We start from the raw sequence: 16430 nt of genomic DNA on the forward strand, positions 1-16430 counted from the left end.
TCAGAATCCTTGCCTCCAAGGAGCAGCCTGGTTTCATCCTCTCTAGGACAAACCAGTTTGTTCTTCTAGCAGTCCATGTTCAACACTCCAGCACCACAGCTCAAAGGCATCAATTCTCCTTCAGTCATGGCTGGGGCAAAAAGGATGTCCTACATTGTCTTGCTTTCACTTCAATGACACCAGAAGATCTGACCCTGCAGCTAGAGATGTGAAATATATTGACAAGGCTATCCAATCCCCTTATAGATTGTTGAGTCTCGTCAATCCCCGTCGTGGAATGGTAGATCATAAATCCTCTTGTGGATAGGCTAACATGCCCCATTTGCATATTCCTGCTCTGTTGTTCATAGGATCGCTGTGATTTGACAGCATCTAACTAGTGATTAAAAAAAAAAAGAATAGTATTGAAAGAACACGACTAAGCAGCACTCCTGACATTTGTTAAAAAGGAGTCTCCAGGACTTGTTGAAATAGCAAGTGGGATGTGTCATACTCATTATGTTGAATAATTAATTATACTGATTATTTGGGCTATGAATGAGTAGGGAGCTCTGGTGGCCTAGTGTCAAGAAGCTGCCCTGCAATCCTGAAGCCACACAGTTTGAGGACACCAGTGATGGCTCCATAGAAGGAAGGGCAATCTCCTTCAGTGCGAGTAACTGCCTCTGAAAACCCACTGGAAGGTCAGCTTTGGTTCAGTTACAACTCTAAGGTACACAACAACAAGAAGTCAGGCTATATGCAGAATACAGCAATAGAATTAGAGGAAGTCACATTAACAATCTGAAAAATGCAGATGACACAACCTTGCTGAAAATGAAGCGGAATTTAATGAGTTTGCTGATGAAGATCAAAGACTACAGTCTTCAATATGAATTATACTTGAACATAAAATGTTATATTCTCAAAACTAGACCAATATGCAATATAAACTATTGAGGTTGTCAAAGGGTTAATTGTACTTGGATTCACAATAAATGTCGAAGGAGCAGCAGTCAATAAATTCAATACCATAGTAAATTAAGCAAAGCTATTTAAACAAGTGTTAAGGAGCAACGTTATCATATTCAGGATCAAAATGTGCCTGACTCAACTCATGTATTTTCAGTCACCTCAAGTTCATATAAAATCTGAATAATAAATAAGAAAAACTTAAGATTATTTTCCTTTCAAGTATATAAATATTAAATGTACTGTCAGAAGAGGGAGCAACTATGTCTTGGGATGGGTATGGTAGAGATGCTCCTTAGAATTAAGGATGGCAAGATTTTGTCTCATACTTTGCACATTTTATCAGAAATGACTAGTCAATGAAAAAAAAGACATCATACTCAGTAAAATAAAAGGCTGATGAAAAACAGGAAGATCTTCCATGGAATGATGGATAGCAGTTCTTAGCCACACATTGAATAAAGCAAAAATAGAATAGATTCACAAAAATATGTGGCTGAAGTGTCAGATCATACACTCAAATAGAAGATAAGGCCATTGATTGGCCAGGGTGATTATGGATGAATCATCTTTGTGAAGAGAAAGACAGTAATCTATGTAAGAAAAATAACCTTGAATTTATGAGCTAGGAGTTGTAAAGGATGATGATCAACTGCATAAAAAAATGGAGGAGCAGCAAATGGGATCAATAAGTTCCAAAGTAGCTAGGCAGTAGTTTCTATTGTTGTTACTTGTCATCAAGACCCCTGTGTCTCATAGCACACCTATGTACATTAGCTCTGAAACCTGCCCTTTCCTTAGCCAATCCCATCATCTTCAATGGAGTTAATTTTATTTCTCCAGTCACTGAATCTATACATCTCATCCTGGGTCTTCCTCTCCTGTGCTGACTCTCTGAGTATGAAATCCCCTCTCCAAGGATTGGTCCCTCCTGGCCTCATGACCAAAGTATGCAATACAGTTCTTCAAAATTCTTGCCTCCAGGTAGCACTCTGGTTTCACCCTCTCCAGGACAGACCAGTTTGTTCTCTTACAAGTCTATGGTATGATCAACACTCTTCAATTTATGATTAGCACCTCAACTCAAAGGCATCGATCCTTCTTCTACTATCCTTAGTTATTGTCCAGCTCTCAAATACATAGCAATTATCTCTTACAGAGAAGAAATTAGTAAGAGGAAATAAGAATAAATAAAGCTGTGGTAAATCACATCACCATTATTTTAGAAGGCTGCTAGAGAAATAGTAGTCTTAAGTGTTGTTTTAATTAGAGCAAAATGATATAGGAACATTCAAAAACCAGACTGAAGTTCATGGAATTTTGCTAATGAGAGACCAGTTTTTCCTGTAAAGGAAGGATTTATAAAGTTTGTTAAAGAGTAGGATCAGATTAGGGACCATACAGAGCTTTTTGGCCATTAGAGCCCATGTACAGATTATTGACCAGTGACTGAGATTTACCAAGGGGGAATGGCCAGCAGAGCTATGTCATGATGGATTAGTCTTGATTGCTCATTGTTACTGTTGTTTGTAAGGTGCCATCAAGTTGAGAAAGACTCATAAAGATTCTGTGAAAAAGAGATATGAAACCTGATCTGTCCTGTGCCATACTTCTAATTTCTGACATAGTTGAGCCCTTTACATCAGTCCTGTGCAGTCCATCTGGTTGAAGGTCTTCCTCTTTTTTGGTTGAAGTATGATGTTCTCCAAGGAATAGCCTCTCCTAACACCATGCTAAGGTATATGTGATCTCTCCAGGGAAGGTGAATAACCTTGATTTTTAATTTCATTCAGAAAAGAGAAGCTACCAAGCAGATTGAGTCTACTACTTCTGCATTGTCATTTCCAACATCCCTGCTTGTTATAATAGAGACTTTGTTTTTCTTTTTGAGAAAAGTCATTACTTCCACAAATCACAGCCCCTTGTTTTTATTAAAGATCAGTTGTACGCTGTCATCTATATTACCATTTCCACTGTTTCCACAAAATCAGCAACTATTGCCTGGTTATAATCTATTTTGCAAGCTATTATAGTAATTCTTAATTTTAAATGTAGATTACTGTCTATTATGTTGTTGTAGAGTGCAGTTGAGTCAGGACTGACTCATAGCTGACTCTCCAATGGGCTGCTGAGGCTCAAAATTACACAAGAGGACTGAACTTTGTGCCTTTGGTTTGGCAGTACAATTCCTTACCACTGGACCATGAGGGCTCTCAGTGTACTATTGTTGTTGCTGTTAGGTTCTGTTGAGTCAAGCACGACTCATAGCAACCCTATGAACAAAAGATCTGAACCCTGTTCTGTCCTGCACCATCTTCACAATTCCTGACACGCAAGAGCCCATTGCCACAGTCACCATATCAATCCACCTGGTTGAGGGTCTTCTTCTGCTTTGCCGACTCTCTACTCTTCCCAATATGATATCCTTCCCCACGGAATAGCACCTTCTAGCAACATGTCCAAAGTATGTGAGGCAAAGCCTCATCGTTCTTGCCTCCAAAGAACACTCTGGCTGCACCCTTTTCAAGACATATCTATTTGTTCTCTTGTCCTGTCACAGGATGTTCAGTGCTCTTATCTAACACCACAGCTCAAAGGTGTCAATTCTTTTCTGTCACCCTTATTCATTGTCTAGCTCTCAGATGCACACCGCAAGTAATTGAAAAGACTATGGCCTGATTCAGACACATCTTAGCCTTCAAACTGACATCACTACTCCTCAGTAATTTGGAAAGGTCTAACGGCAGGTTTCCCCAGTGCAATGTGTCTCCTTATTTCCTGAGTGCTTGTACCAAGGATATCATTGGTGGATCCAAGCAAGATGAAGCTATTGACAGTTTCAATCTTTTATCCATACATCATGATGCTTCCTATCTGTCCAGTGGTAAGAATCTTTTTTTATCTGACACTGAGATGCAGTCCATACTGAAGACTGCATTCCTTGATCTTCTGCAGCAAGTGTTCCATGTCCTCCCCATTTTTCAGCAAGCAAGGTTATGTCATTTGCATGCCAAACTCCTGCTCATAGAATTCAGCCTCTCTGTTAATTTGTTCAGTGTACATATTGAATAGGTATGGATAGAGAATACAATCAAGTGCTCTTGGATTCCCATTCTTCTCAATGTCAGCCACAACTTCTCATGATCCACACAGTCAAAGCTCTTCTTAAAATTTTTGTGTATCATAATCATGATATCATGATTTGTGATGGTCTTCTTAAACCAATTGGCCAACTTGTTTACATTATCTCTCTATAGTTCCTTGCAGTCAAAATATTTGAGATTACGAACACCTCCATAAGAACAGTAAGATTGAGGGAGTTTTTCTTTTGCTTTTCAAGGAGAGGAGCAAACGGGGGAGGGGAGGGAGGGGTTTGTGCGGGGAGAAGGGTGCAACAATGAATGAATGGAATCCTAAAATCTCTGTAGATGTTCATTGAAATGAAAAATAAACAACTTAAATTAAAAAAAAAAAGAACAGTAAGATTCAGTTTTTGGAAAAAACTAAAACTGAATAGTACTTGAAGGCTTTTTTCCCCCTTCATTTTCTATTGTTATTATGTGATTTCAAGTCACTTGCAACTCATAGCAACCCTATGTAGAACAGCCCTGGAATCTGCTCTATTCTGAGTCAAATTTATTTTCTCTGACACACCTATCCAGTCTCTGAGTCAATCCATCTCAACAATGGTCTTACTCTATTGTGCTGCCCCTCCACCCTCCTAAGCATGATGCCCCTCTCCAAGGACTGGTTCCTCCTTGCAACATGCCAGAGACAGTTAATCTCTCAGGAGAAGATTCCCCATCCTTCTCCCACAGCTGGTGGCCTCGAACCACATGGCTTTGGGATTGCAGTGCAGCTTCTTATTGGTAAGCTACCAGAGCTCACTATCTTTATTAGGCAGCTCCATTTAGAAAAATGTTTGCACTCTCTCTAACTAACTTTATCATATCAAAGATGACAAAATTCTTACACTTTAGAACTGAGTTCAATTTTTTATAGAGTGGGAGCAAGTCATTACAATATAATTTGCATATAAGTCATATGGAAGCTATTTCACATTAATAATGGCAACTGAATAATTTTCATCCTTATAAAAGGTCATGTCTGGCCCATCAAATTTATGTAGCTATAATATTTTTCTAGTTCAAATAATTTGGAGCATGAAACTCACAAATACAAGTTTTATCTATAGACCAAAAGTTTATTATGTTGACATTAAAATTAACTATGAAGGAATAAACACTAAGATAACATGTGTCAGGTTAACTACCCTTTAGAAGCTATTAGTATTTTTTAAAGTATTATATTCGAAAAACATATTCTTGCATCTAATAGAATTAACAGGTCTGACCTAGAGAGAATGAAACCAAGCTGCTCTTTGGAAACAAGGATTTTAAGACTCCGTATCACATAATTTAGACATGTTGCAAGAGGGACCAGTACTTGGAGAAAGATATCATGCTTGGAAGGGTAAAGACATTGAAGGACAGGAAGACCTCAAATGAGCTGGATTGATGCAGTAACTGGGCTAATGAGGGTAGGTGTATCAGAGACAGTGACACTGGCCCAGGATAGAGCAGGGTTCAGAACTGTTGTGCATAGGTTTGCTACACGTCATAGTTGACTCAATGACATACAACAACAATGGTATCTATAGGATATGCAATTAAAATGAATAGATAGAAAATGTAGAAAGAAAAGAAAAAATTTAAAACCCAACATTTTTACTAGAATTTATTATATTTAGAGAGAGTTTATTGTATGAAATGAAAATATTATCTTAAATACAAATATATGATTAAATGAATCCTATTAATTTTATTAAAAAGAAATTTTGTTTTAGACAATTAAATTAATTCACCTTTCTTAATTTGTTCTTTCTCCTCTAAATTTCCAAGTGCCATAACATCTTGTAATATTCAACTGTTAAATCCTTAATCTTGATATAATTATAAGACTCAACAGGGAGTCCAGTAGAAAAATTACTGTGTAATTTATTTTTTATTTTATTTTTCTCCATTGAGATATGCAAGAATAGGAAATGGCCTGCTAATGTGTACTGGGATGATTAAATTATATTACAGAGTGTATTGTGATGAATTGATGTGTATTTAACCTCTTTATTTTTGTCCCCTTTTTGGTACTAAGAATTTGGAAATAGCATTACACCCTGTTGTTTAACTGCCTTTAAAACGTTTTGTGCAGAACAAATAGTGTAATTTTATGGAGATTTGTTGACGCTAAACTCTGGAGCAGAACCAAAAGGCATCCTGACTGCCAAAACAAATGAAGAAAGTCATTTCCCTCACTCACTTGGCAGAACATTTATACATATGGCTTTAAAAAATAACTTTCTATTTCCATTCAGTTCTTTCTCTGTCATCTTTTCTCACCTAAGTTAACATTTGGAAGCAGTCTTGAATCTGTTAAACCTTTTTTTTCTTTTTAACAACCACACATACTCAAAATATCAAGGCAAACACCAACAACAACAAAACCTTAGAAAAACCTATAATTACATTGTTCCCTTTGAAGGATTCCCATGTGTGAGACTTTATTATGGTGAGCATTCATCATTTAATTTTCTTTCTCTCCCCCATCTCTATCCAGAGCCAACTGGTTAAGATGCTTTTCTCTCTCCTTAGAAATCCTACCAATCTTTCAAACCCTATGCTGTTGTTGTATACCATAGAGTTGGAGGAGACCCATAGCAGACCCTCTGGTGGGTTTTCAGAGGCAGTTAATCACACAGGAGGAGATTGCCCATCCTTTTCCCGCAGAGCGGCTGGTGGCCTCGAACTGTGTGCCTTTGGGATTGTAGTGCAGCTTCTTGCCACTAGGCCACCAGAACTCCCTTTCAAAGGCTTTAGTTCTGATTATTAGTAATATCCTTCAAGGTTTTTTTCCCAATTGTTGTTGCTGTTGTCGTGCCGTCGAGCCACTTGCGACTCATAGCGACCCTATGTACAACAGCCCTAAACCCGCTCTATCCTGTGCCAATTGCACTGCCTCTGACACACCCATTCCAATTACCCCAGTCACTGAATCAATACACCTCATAGAGGGTCTGATTTAACTAGAAATTATTACTTGTCTCATTTATTTGGCATCTAATACCACATTGGTTATTCAACTAAATCTTATGTCTGAAACTTTCGTGTACATCTCTTTAGTTCATTGAATTAAAAATCAATGTGGCTTCCTCTAATTCTATTGCTGTATTCTGCATATAGCCTGACTTCTTGTTGTTGTGTACCTTAGAGTTGTAACTGAACCAAAGCTGACCTTCCAGTGGGTTTTCAGAGGCAGTTACTTGCACTGAAGGAGATTGCCCTTCCTTCTATGGAGCCACTGGTGTCCTCAAACTGTGTGGCTTCAGGATTGCAGGGCAGCTTCTTGACACTAGGCCACCAGAGCTCCCTACTCATTCATAGCCCAAATAGCATAATTAATTATTCAACATAATGAATATGACACATCCCACTTGCTATTTCAAACTTCCTGACACACAAGAGCCTATTGCAGCAGGCATCATGTCAATCTACCTGGTTGAGAGTCTTCCTCTCCTTCACCAACTCTCCACCTTCCCCAGCATATAACAAATAACAAATATCCCTCTCCAAGGAATAGAACCTCTGAGCAATATGTCCAAAGTATGTAAAATGAAGCCTCATCATTTTTGCCTCCAAAGGGCACTCTGGCTGCACCTTCTCCAAGACATATGTATTCATTCTCTTAGCCATCGATGGGATGTTAATGCTCTTCTTCATCACCACAGCTCAAAGGTGTCAATTCTTTAATGACATCTTTATTCTTTGTCCAGGTCTTGGTGCATGGCTAGTAATAAAAAAGATTATGGCATGAATCAGATGTGTCTTAGTCCTCAAACTAACATTACTACACTTCAATAATTTGGAAAGGTCCCTAAATACAGATTTTCCCAGTGAAATGTGTCTCTTTATTTCCTGCTGCCCTTGGGTCTGGTATTGATTGTGTTTGGAGAGAACATTGTAGTAAGTGGTGCAGCACTTCTCTGTCAGTTTGCTGTACTGTGAATTTTGGGGTTTCTGTGATACTGGAAACTTTTCCACTGTTGTATCAAACTTCAAAATGGTTTTCCATCATTAATGGGTTTTGGTAGAGCTCCCTGATTGAGACAGACTAGAAAGCAAGATGGGCATCTACTTTCTAAATAAAAGGGCTTTGAAAACCCTATGAACATTAAACAAAGAGAACAGTTATAGTAGTATTGTAGTGGAGCCCTGATTGGAAGTCAGTTGAAATGAGGAAAAGCAATAACAAATATCATTTAAGAATTGGTACATGGAATTGGTAGCTTTTATGTTGGAAAACTGGAAATTGTTAAGAATTAAATATAATAAGTATGAAATTATATAAAAATATATCACTGTAACATAAGGTAGAAAAAGGCAGAACATCTTGGCAACTCAAAGGGGGGAGAAGTATTCTCTTTTGAAGAAAGGAAAGAAGAGGGTATTTTGTATAAGACTTAAAAATATATCTGCTGGGATGATGTCAACAATCTTAAATAATTATTGGGAATATGCATTTTTAGGAGCAATGTATAGTCAGATAATCATAGAAAAACATTTTCTTTTCACTATAACTATTTTTGTGCATGTTTCAAAATTCTAATTTTGATATTATAATTATTATTCTATTTAGAATTTTCTAAATTATTGGTTGAACATTGAAATTTCTAATATTTTTCCTTTGTGTTTAAGAAAACAAGTTAGCCTGGTAGAAGATATGAGAGTCCTTGGTCAGTTAACGGACTTTAATTCAGAACACAGCAATGTGAACGTGTGTTCCCATCAGTTCCCTTGCCCCCAGGTTTCATGGAAGGGTAATACTGAGTGACCCACATGGATGATATGTGTTACAGTTTAAAAGTTCAGAATTTTGAAACTCCCCACCCTCAATTGTATAGGAAAGCTGCTAGCAAGTCAGCCCAAACTTCCCTCCAAAGGGAGATACTGTATTTCTTATATTGAACAGGAAAAATTGTGCCCTCTGCTGTGGAAAGAGATTCTGTCTATATCTTTCACTCCTATTTGAAAATATAGCTTAGCACAAAAGCTGTCACAAAATATTTAGAAACACTACAGAGAACTGCCTCTCGAGAGTACTAAAGAGCAAAAACATCAGGCTGGAGACTAAGGTGTGCCTGATCCGGGCTTTCATCTTCGCAATTGCGTGCTATCCATCAGAGAGCTGGAGAGTGACTAGGGATGACAGAAAGAGAATTGATGCCTTTGAGCTGTGGTGCTGGATAAGAGTGTTGATTATACCATGGACTGCTAGAACAAACAGGTTTGTCCTGGAGAGGGTGAAGCCAGAATGTTCCTTGGAAGAAAAGATTCTGAGGCTTCATCTGACATACTGTGGGCATGTTGCAAGGAGGGACAAGTCCTTGGAGAGAAGCACCATGTTTAGGAGGGTGGAGGGATGGTGGAGGAAAGGAAGACCTTCGATGAGATGGATGGATTCAGTGATTGGGGTAGTAGGTATTTCAGAGACAATGAGGTTGGCACAGGATAGAGCAGGGTTTAGGGCTCTTGTACATAGGGTCTCTATGAGTAGCAAGTAGACTCAATGGCACATAACAACAACAACAACAAAAACTACAGAGAACTGCCTCCAAAAAAGCTTCTTTAAATAGTTCTGGAAATAATAATTACAAAATAGTGGTTTAGAATGAACAGAATAAAACATTGAGCTTTCCCCCCTACCAATCTGGATACTATTTTGTTGTTGTTGTTAAGTGCTGTTGAGTCATAGATGACTCATAGCAACTCAATGAACAAAAGACCTGAACACTTGTATAACTTTCATTGTTTCTCCAAATAAACAGAGTTTCCAGAGGCAAGCTATTTCGGGAGTGGATGCCACTCCTGCTTCCAAGCCTGTTTTAATCTGCGAGCTCCACCAAACACTATCCACCATGGGTAACCATTATTGCATTTGACACATCAGTGTCACAGTGTTTAGCATCACAGCAACCACGAGTTACCTCTGTACAGCAAATGGACAGACCAGTGTTATTCCACTTAGAAGAATGTTTGACCAAAACCAATTAAAACCAGGTCTGAGTGCTGCAGATTAAAATCACCCACCTTTGGCTTGATAGCATTACTTTCTATCCACTATGCTAAAAGGGCTCTCTCTAAGTTGTTGTTGTTATTGTTAAGTGCTGTTGAGTAGTAGACAACTTGTAACAACCCTATGAATGAAAGACCTGAACACCTGTATAACTTTCATCGTTTCTCCATGTTCATAGAGTTTCCAGAGGCAAGCTATTTTGGAAGTGGATGCCATTCCTGCTTCTGTGTCTAATTATCATTTTAGCACTGAAAAATTGATTATGGTCACCTTTTTAATAGAACATGTCTGATATTGTTGTTGTTATGTGCTGTCAAGTCGACTACAACTCATAATGACTCTATGCATAATACCTCTAAACCCTGCTCTTACCCTGATCCAATTTCACTGTCTCTGACACACCTACCTGTAGTACCCCAGTTTCGTGTCAATTCATCTCATCCAGGGTCTTCCTCTCCTGCACTGTCCCTCAACGCTTCCAAGCATGATATCCTTCTTAAAGACTAGTCCCTCCTGGCTACAAGCCCAAAGTATATGAGATGAAGTCTCAAAATCCTTGCCTACAAGGAGAAGCATGGTTTTCATCCTCTGCTGGACAGACCTGTTAGTTTACTTGGCAATCGATGGTATGTTCAGTTATCTTTTTCAGCACCACAACTCAAAAGCATCAATTCTTCCGTCATCCTAGTCCAGCTCTCAGATGCATAACCGGTGATTGCGAAGACCATGGCCTGGATCAGGCATACCTTACTCTCTAGCCTGACATCGTTGTTCTTCAGTACTCTGGAAAATACCCTGACGAGAGATTTTCCCGGTCTAATATTCATCTTTTGATTTCCTGACCGCTCATGCCAAGAGTGTTGCTTGTGAAACTGAGCAAGCTGACACTATTAACAATCTCAATCTCTTCATCTATCATGGTGAAGCCAATTGGCCCAGTGGTAAAAATCTGTTTTCTTGATGTCTAGCTTCAATTCATATTGAGACTTCAGTTCTTGACTTTCCTTAGCAAGCACAAGTGCCTCAGGTCCTCATCATTTTCAGAAAGTAAGGTTGTATCATCATCAACACAGGTTATTGATGAGTCTTCCTCCAATCCTAATTCCACATTCCTCCGTTTTAAGAAGGAATGTAGCATCAGCCTTTTCAAGGTAAAATGCTTTCTGTCAGATATTGCTCTAAATTGAACATCTAAATTAAGGCAGAGATTAAGATTGTTAACAGTTAAAGCTTGCTCAGCTCCACAGTCGGCACTCTTGGCAGTGATAGTCAGAAAATCAAAAGACAAACTGCATTAGGTAAATTTTCTGTCAGGGACTTTTCCAGAGTATTGAGAAGCAATGATGTCAGTCTAGAGACTAAGGTGTGCCTGATCCAGTCCAGGGTCTTTGTAATTACTTGTTATGCATCAGAGAACTGGACAATGACTATGGATGATAGAAGAATTGATGCCTTTGAGTTGTGGTGCTGGAGAAGACTCTTGAACATACACAGGGCTGCCAAGAAAACAAATAGATCTGTCTTGGAGAGAGTGAAACCACGTTTATCCCTGGAGGCTAGGATTTTGAAGTTCCATTCACATACTTTGGTCATGTGCCAGAAGGGACTAGTATTTAAAGAAGAACATCATGCTCAGAAGGGTGGAGGGACAGCACAGGAGAGGAAGACTGCAGATAAGATGGATTGATACAGTGACCAAGGAAATAAGAGTAGGTGTTTTGAAGTCAGTGAGACTGGCCCACAACAGGGAAGGCTTTAGAGATGTCATGCGTAGGGCCACTATGAGTTGTAGGTTATTCAATGGCACATAACAACAACAGGGAAAAGGACTGGCCATCCACTTCTGAAATCTTTGAAAATCCTATACAAAATATGCACAATTGAGAGGTTGATATTGTTAGGTGTCAGTAAGTTAATTCCAGCTCGTGATCACTCCTGTGTCCAACAAAACCAAAGCCTTTCAGATCCTGCACCATCCTCACAACCTCTACTCTGGTCCAATGCATTGTTGCTGTCACTGTGTCTTCCCACTTTTCAGAGGGTCTTTCTCTCCTTCACTGACCTTGTTTGCAGTCCTCCTGATAACATGTCCAAAGAATGTCCTAGAGAGGTTGACACCAAGCTTCTCCCTGGGGCAAGGATTTTGAGACTCCATCTCACATACTTTGGGCATGTAGCCAGGAGGGACTGACCCTTGGAGAAGGACCTCATGCTTGGAAGGGTGAAGGGATGGCACAGGAGAGGAAGAACCCAGATGAATATATTGACACAATAACTAGGGTAATGAAGATAGGTGTATCAGAGACAATGATATTGGCTCAGGATAGAGCAGCGTTCAGAGCTATTGTACATAGGGTCACTATGAGTCATAGTCAACTCAACAGCACATAACAGCAACAACAACAACACCCTCTAGTTTGCATTTTTTAAATTTATTTTGTTATTATGTAGCATATTCCTTGTTTTAATTCAAAAGTCAATAGGCTCCTTATCAAAGCAAATGTATACCTAATGCTGAATAGTTTTAGTAAGAAATACTTTTCAGGTCCATTACATTCATTTTCTGTAATTATAATTTAAATTATAAAATGATTGCTGCTATGATAAACATAATCCTTTAAGATAAATATAATAACACATTATTAATATAACTTTTATAAGTTGACAGTAGTTTTATGTACCAAGGACTGGTAAATATGTGTGGATTAAATGGCAAGCTATTTTCTTCCACTTCTGTATATAAATGCCTAACCTGATATTATATATATAAAGGGAGGTGGGCTGCCAGATGCTCATAGATAACTGTGCTGTTCACACAAAGACTGAGCCTCTCTGATGGCTAGAATCCACCAGCGGCTCTCTGGAAGGAAAATGGACTGACTCCTCCTTTGCAATGCAGTTTGAGAAATTCAGAGAAAGGTCAGCTATAGTCGATCTTGATTCAACTTTCTGAGGACTTGAAAAAATTGAAGATGTTTCTTTTTCTCAGTCTGGAAGCTGTTCTAAAAATTGCCCCCTGTGAGTCACTGTCATTTGAAATGCCAATGGCATAGATTTCTACATGATAGCAACTCGTAAGCCATCACAATCTGGCCAAATCTGGCAAAATAATACATCAATGAATAGGAGGAAAATGCCTAAGGAGATGGAGTAACACAATAACTATGGCAGTGAAATCAAACATACCAGTGATCATGAGATTGGTCCAGGACTGGACAATGTTTCATTCAGTTATACATTAACATTGCACTGAGTTAAGGCACAAAAAAATTAGAAATTCAACAATATACTGGTTAGGGCATGAAGCTATGGCACAGTGGACTAAGCTATGTATATATATATATTGAGATGAGACTTCTGGTGGCCTAATGATGAGAAACCACATCACCAATCTGAAGGCACTCATTTCAAATCCCCTCGCTGCTCCATGAGAGAAAGATGGGTTATCTCCTCCTCTGCAATCTACTGCCTCTGAAAAACCCTGGACGGTCAGCTAAGAGTCAATTCTGACTCAAGGGTAGATAACAAGAACAACATATAATTGATATAGTTTCTCTTTTCAACAACAACAACAAAAAAGGTTCTGAAATCCATTTGTAAACTAAGTGATTTTAGTGGTAAAGAATTGTTCTGCCAACAAGATCGAATTCACCAGCTGCTAGAAAAAGATGGACAATCTCTTCCCAATGAGATTTACATCCTTTGAAAACGCAGAGGGTCAACTATGAGTCAGTTCTGATTCAATAGTACTTTGACAACAAGAGTTAAAGTATGTTCTCAAAACTACTACAGATATGCTATTGTTATTGTTGTTAATATGTTATATTATTAGTCAGGCCAAAACATAACTGACGCTTCTGTGGGGGTTCAGAGGCTGAAAACAGCACAAGAGGAAATTACCTATGATTCTTCTGCAGAGCAAACTGTGGATTAAAACTGTTCTCCTTTAGGCTGCTAGGACAACTCTGAACACTGAGGCATCAGAGCTCCCTATCACGGGTGTTGTGTGGCTTATTAGTCCTTTAATTCTTTGTTGCAGCAGACATAAGCTTCCATCACACCTCAGGTTCTGCACTAGGTGATGTTTAAAGGTAAGGAAATTTTAAAGAATTCAAAGAGGTGCCTGCAGTTGGAGATACACAGACAATCAGGTACCGAAGACAGACTAGAAGTCAGAGCACAGAGCTGACTGGGTGTGGAGAAATAAAGCTTGACTTAAGTGTGATTCATCTCTGATGGCCTGAGCTTTAATGGAAATGACCAAGAAGACAATAAAATAAGATGTAGTGTGAACTCAAAGCTCAGACTAAAGTTTCTTAACAATGAGAATTATGAAATAAGGAAGATTAAGCCTGCTTTATCTTCTCAATAAATATAACACGGTGAAAATGTATTCAATTACAGGAAAAAAAGGAAATGATTTTTCCAATGCTTCATTTTTATGTGGAGTTGCCATAATAATGCATCATCATCCTTTCTTTCAGATACACTGGCCAAGTACGTCACAGAAAATAGAAGAATGCGTAATGAAGGGGAAAGACGTAGTAAGTATTATTCATTGTAAATTAAATCAACTATATAACTAGTTGACCATACACGATTGAGTCATTAAACTTTATGTGCTCTTGAAAAGGGTATTTAGTACATGAAGGAAAAAAATGGCAAAATAAATAAATCTCAACTAGAGTTAAGGCAGCTGAGCTACCTATCATCCAGATTTTGGGTTTTATTAAATTTTATCTCCCAAATGTGTAAATGTCTTTGTTAACATTTTTAAACATTTGGATATAAAATAATTGAAAGTTCTAATTTCAAGAAAACCTCATTTTTACTTTTTTAGTGATTTCCCTTTGATTTGTAAGCAAGAAAGTCTAGTGAAAAAAAAAAGAGAGAAAGAGAGAGAAAGTAAAAAATAGAAGAGGATAAAGTGAGTGAATCTGCTTAGCCCTAGTGGTGCGGTGTTGGAAAGCAGGAGTGGCATCCACTTCCTAAACCACATGCCTCTGGAAACTCTATGCACATGGTGAAATGAATGTTATAGAAAGGCCTCAGGTCTTTTGTTCATGGAGTCACTATGAATAGTGTATGACGGCAATCAAAAACAACAACTCTTGTGTGGTTCTTTAAAATTGGGCTTTTAACCTAAAGACCATCCGTTTGAATTTACTAGTCAGTTGGCAGGAGAAAAATACATTTCTCTCCTCCAATTAAGAAGTGTTGTTGTGTACCGTCGAGCCAGAACTGACCGATAGCTGACCCTGCAGTGGGTTTTCAGAGGCAGTTAATTGCACGGGAGGAGATGGCCCATCCTTCTCCCACGGAGCAGCTAGAACCTTGAACCACATGTCTTCAGGATTTCAGCACAGCTTCTTGCCGTTAGGACACCCAAGCTCCCTCAATTAAGATTTATAGCCCCAGAAATTTGGTAGATCATGAGCTGGCAGGTTTTTGAGCCTGTTATTTTTAAATTGCAGAATGCATTTGACCATCTCGCAATTATATAAGTAATATTCCATTTCTCCATAGCTTCGCTTCTGTGCGTGAAAGGAAAATGCTGTGCTGCATAGGCTTCTTAGCACAGTCCCTGACACACTCAAATGTGTGAGTGTCAACGACCACTGACCACCCCATGGTAGGACAAAGTTCATGTCATCAGAGAAAACACGTAGACCTCCTTTTGAAAATGAGCTTAACCTTTCCTCCAGTAAGGAAGAAAATAGATGCAGAAGATTAACACACACAATACCAACTTCTCATGCTCTGTAGCAACTGGCTTGAAGCCAAGGAATGAGTCAACACATTCCTGGCTGCCTGAGTCCCCAGCGTGATGCTGACTAATTGAACACACACTTAGTTCTTGTCAGTCTAAGCATTTATGAGCCAAGACGAGGTCTAATTTACTCACATCTTATGGGACAGTGAGGAAGTGAGGCAAGGCAGGGTTTTAGAACAATATGGGAGCAGAATATTTTCACCAGGCCTGAAAGATCAGATGCTATCAACTATGTGGGTCACCCACAGAATAAAATGTTAGATAAATGAGAAACTTAAGAAGTAAAGGTTTATTTCTTGGATAACCCAATCAGCACATCACTTGTTTTTGCTGCCGTCCTGCTGTGATCTCAGTCACTCATCATAGAATAGTTCTGCTGGCTTTTGATCCATCCCAATGTGTCAGATGAGAGGCTTTAGAGTTTTGAAATCTCAATCTAACTTTAAAAACATTATATGTACTGATCATTTTGTGTGGGTCTCAAAGAAATAATTGGCACTTAGAGAGTTTAGCATTTCCCTCCTCACATATTTTGAATTAAATAATCATACTTAATTTGTGGGAATGATTTGCATATTAC

The 16430-nt window shown here is 38.6% G+C and overlaps 1 protein-coding gene across 1 annotated transcript in view; it reads left to right on the top strand.

The window, feature by feature from the left end:
* The window catches only part of SEMA3E (sema domain, immunoglobulin domain (Ig), short basic domain, secreted, (semaphorin) 3E), a 333719-nt gene that overhangs the window by 199900 nt on the left and 117389 nt on the right, over positions 1–16430 (top strand). Inside the window, exon 3 of the mRNA XM_006896142.1 lies at positions 14562–14621. Coding sequence (XP_006896204.1) covers positions 14562–14621 — 60 coding nt within the window. The remainder of the gene's footprint in view (positions 1–14561; positions 14622–16430) is intronic.

Source organism: Elephantulus edwardii, unplaced genomic scaffold, assembly GCF_000299155.1.
Source record: "Elephantulus edwardii isolate Elephantulus edwardi_28Jun2011 unplaced genomic scaffold, EleEdw1.0 scaffold00183, whole genome shotgun sequence".
NCBI lineage: Eukaryota > Metazoa > Chordata > Mammalia > Macroscelidea > Macroscelididae > Elephantulus > Elephantulus edwardii.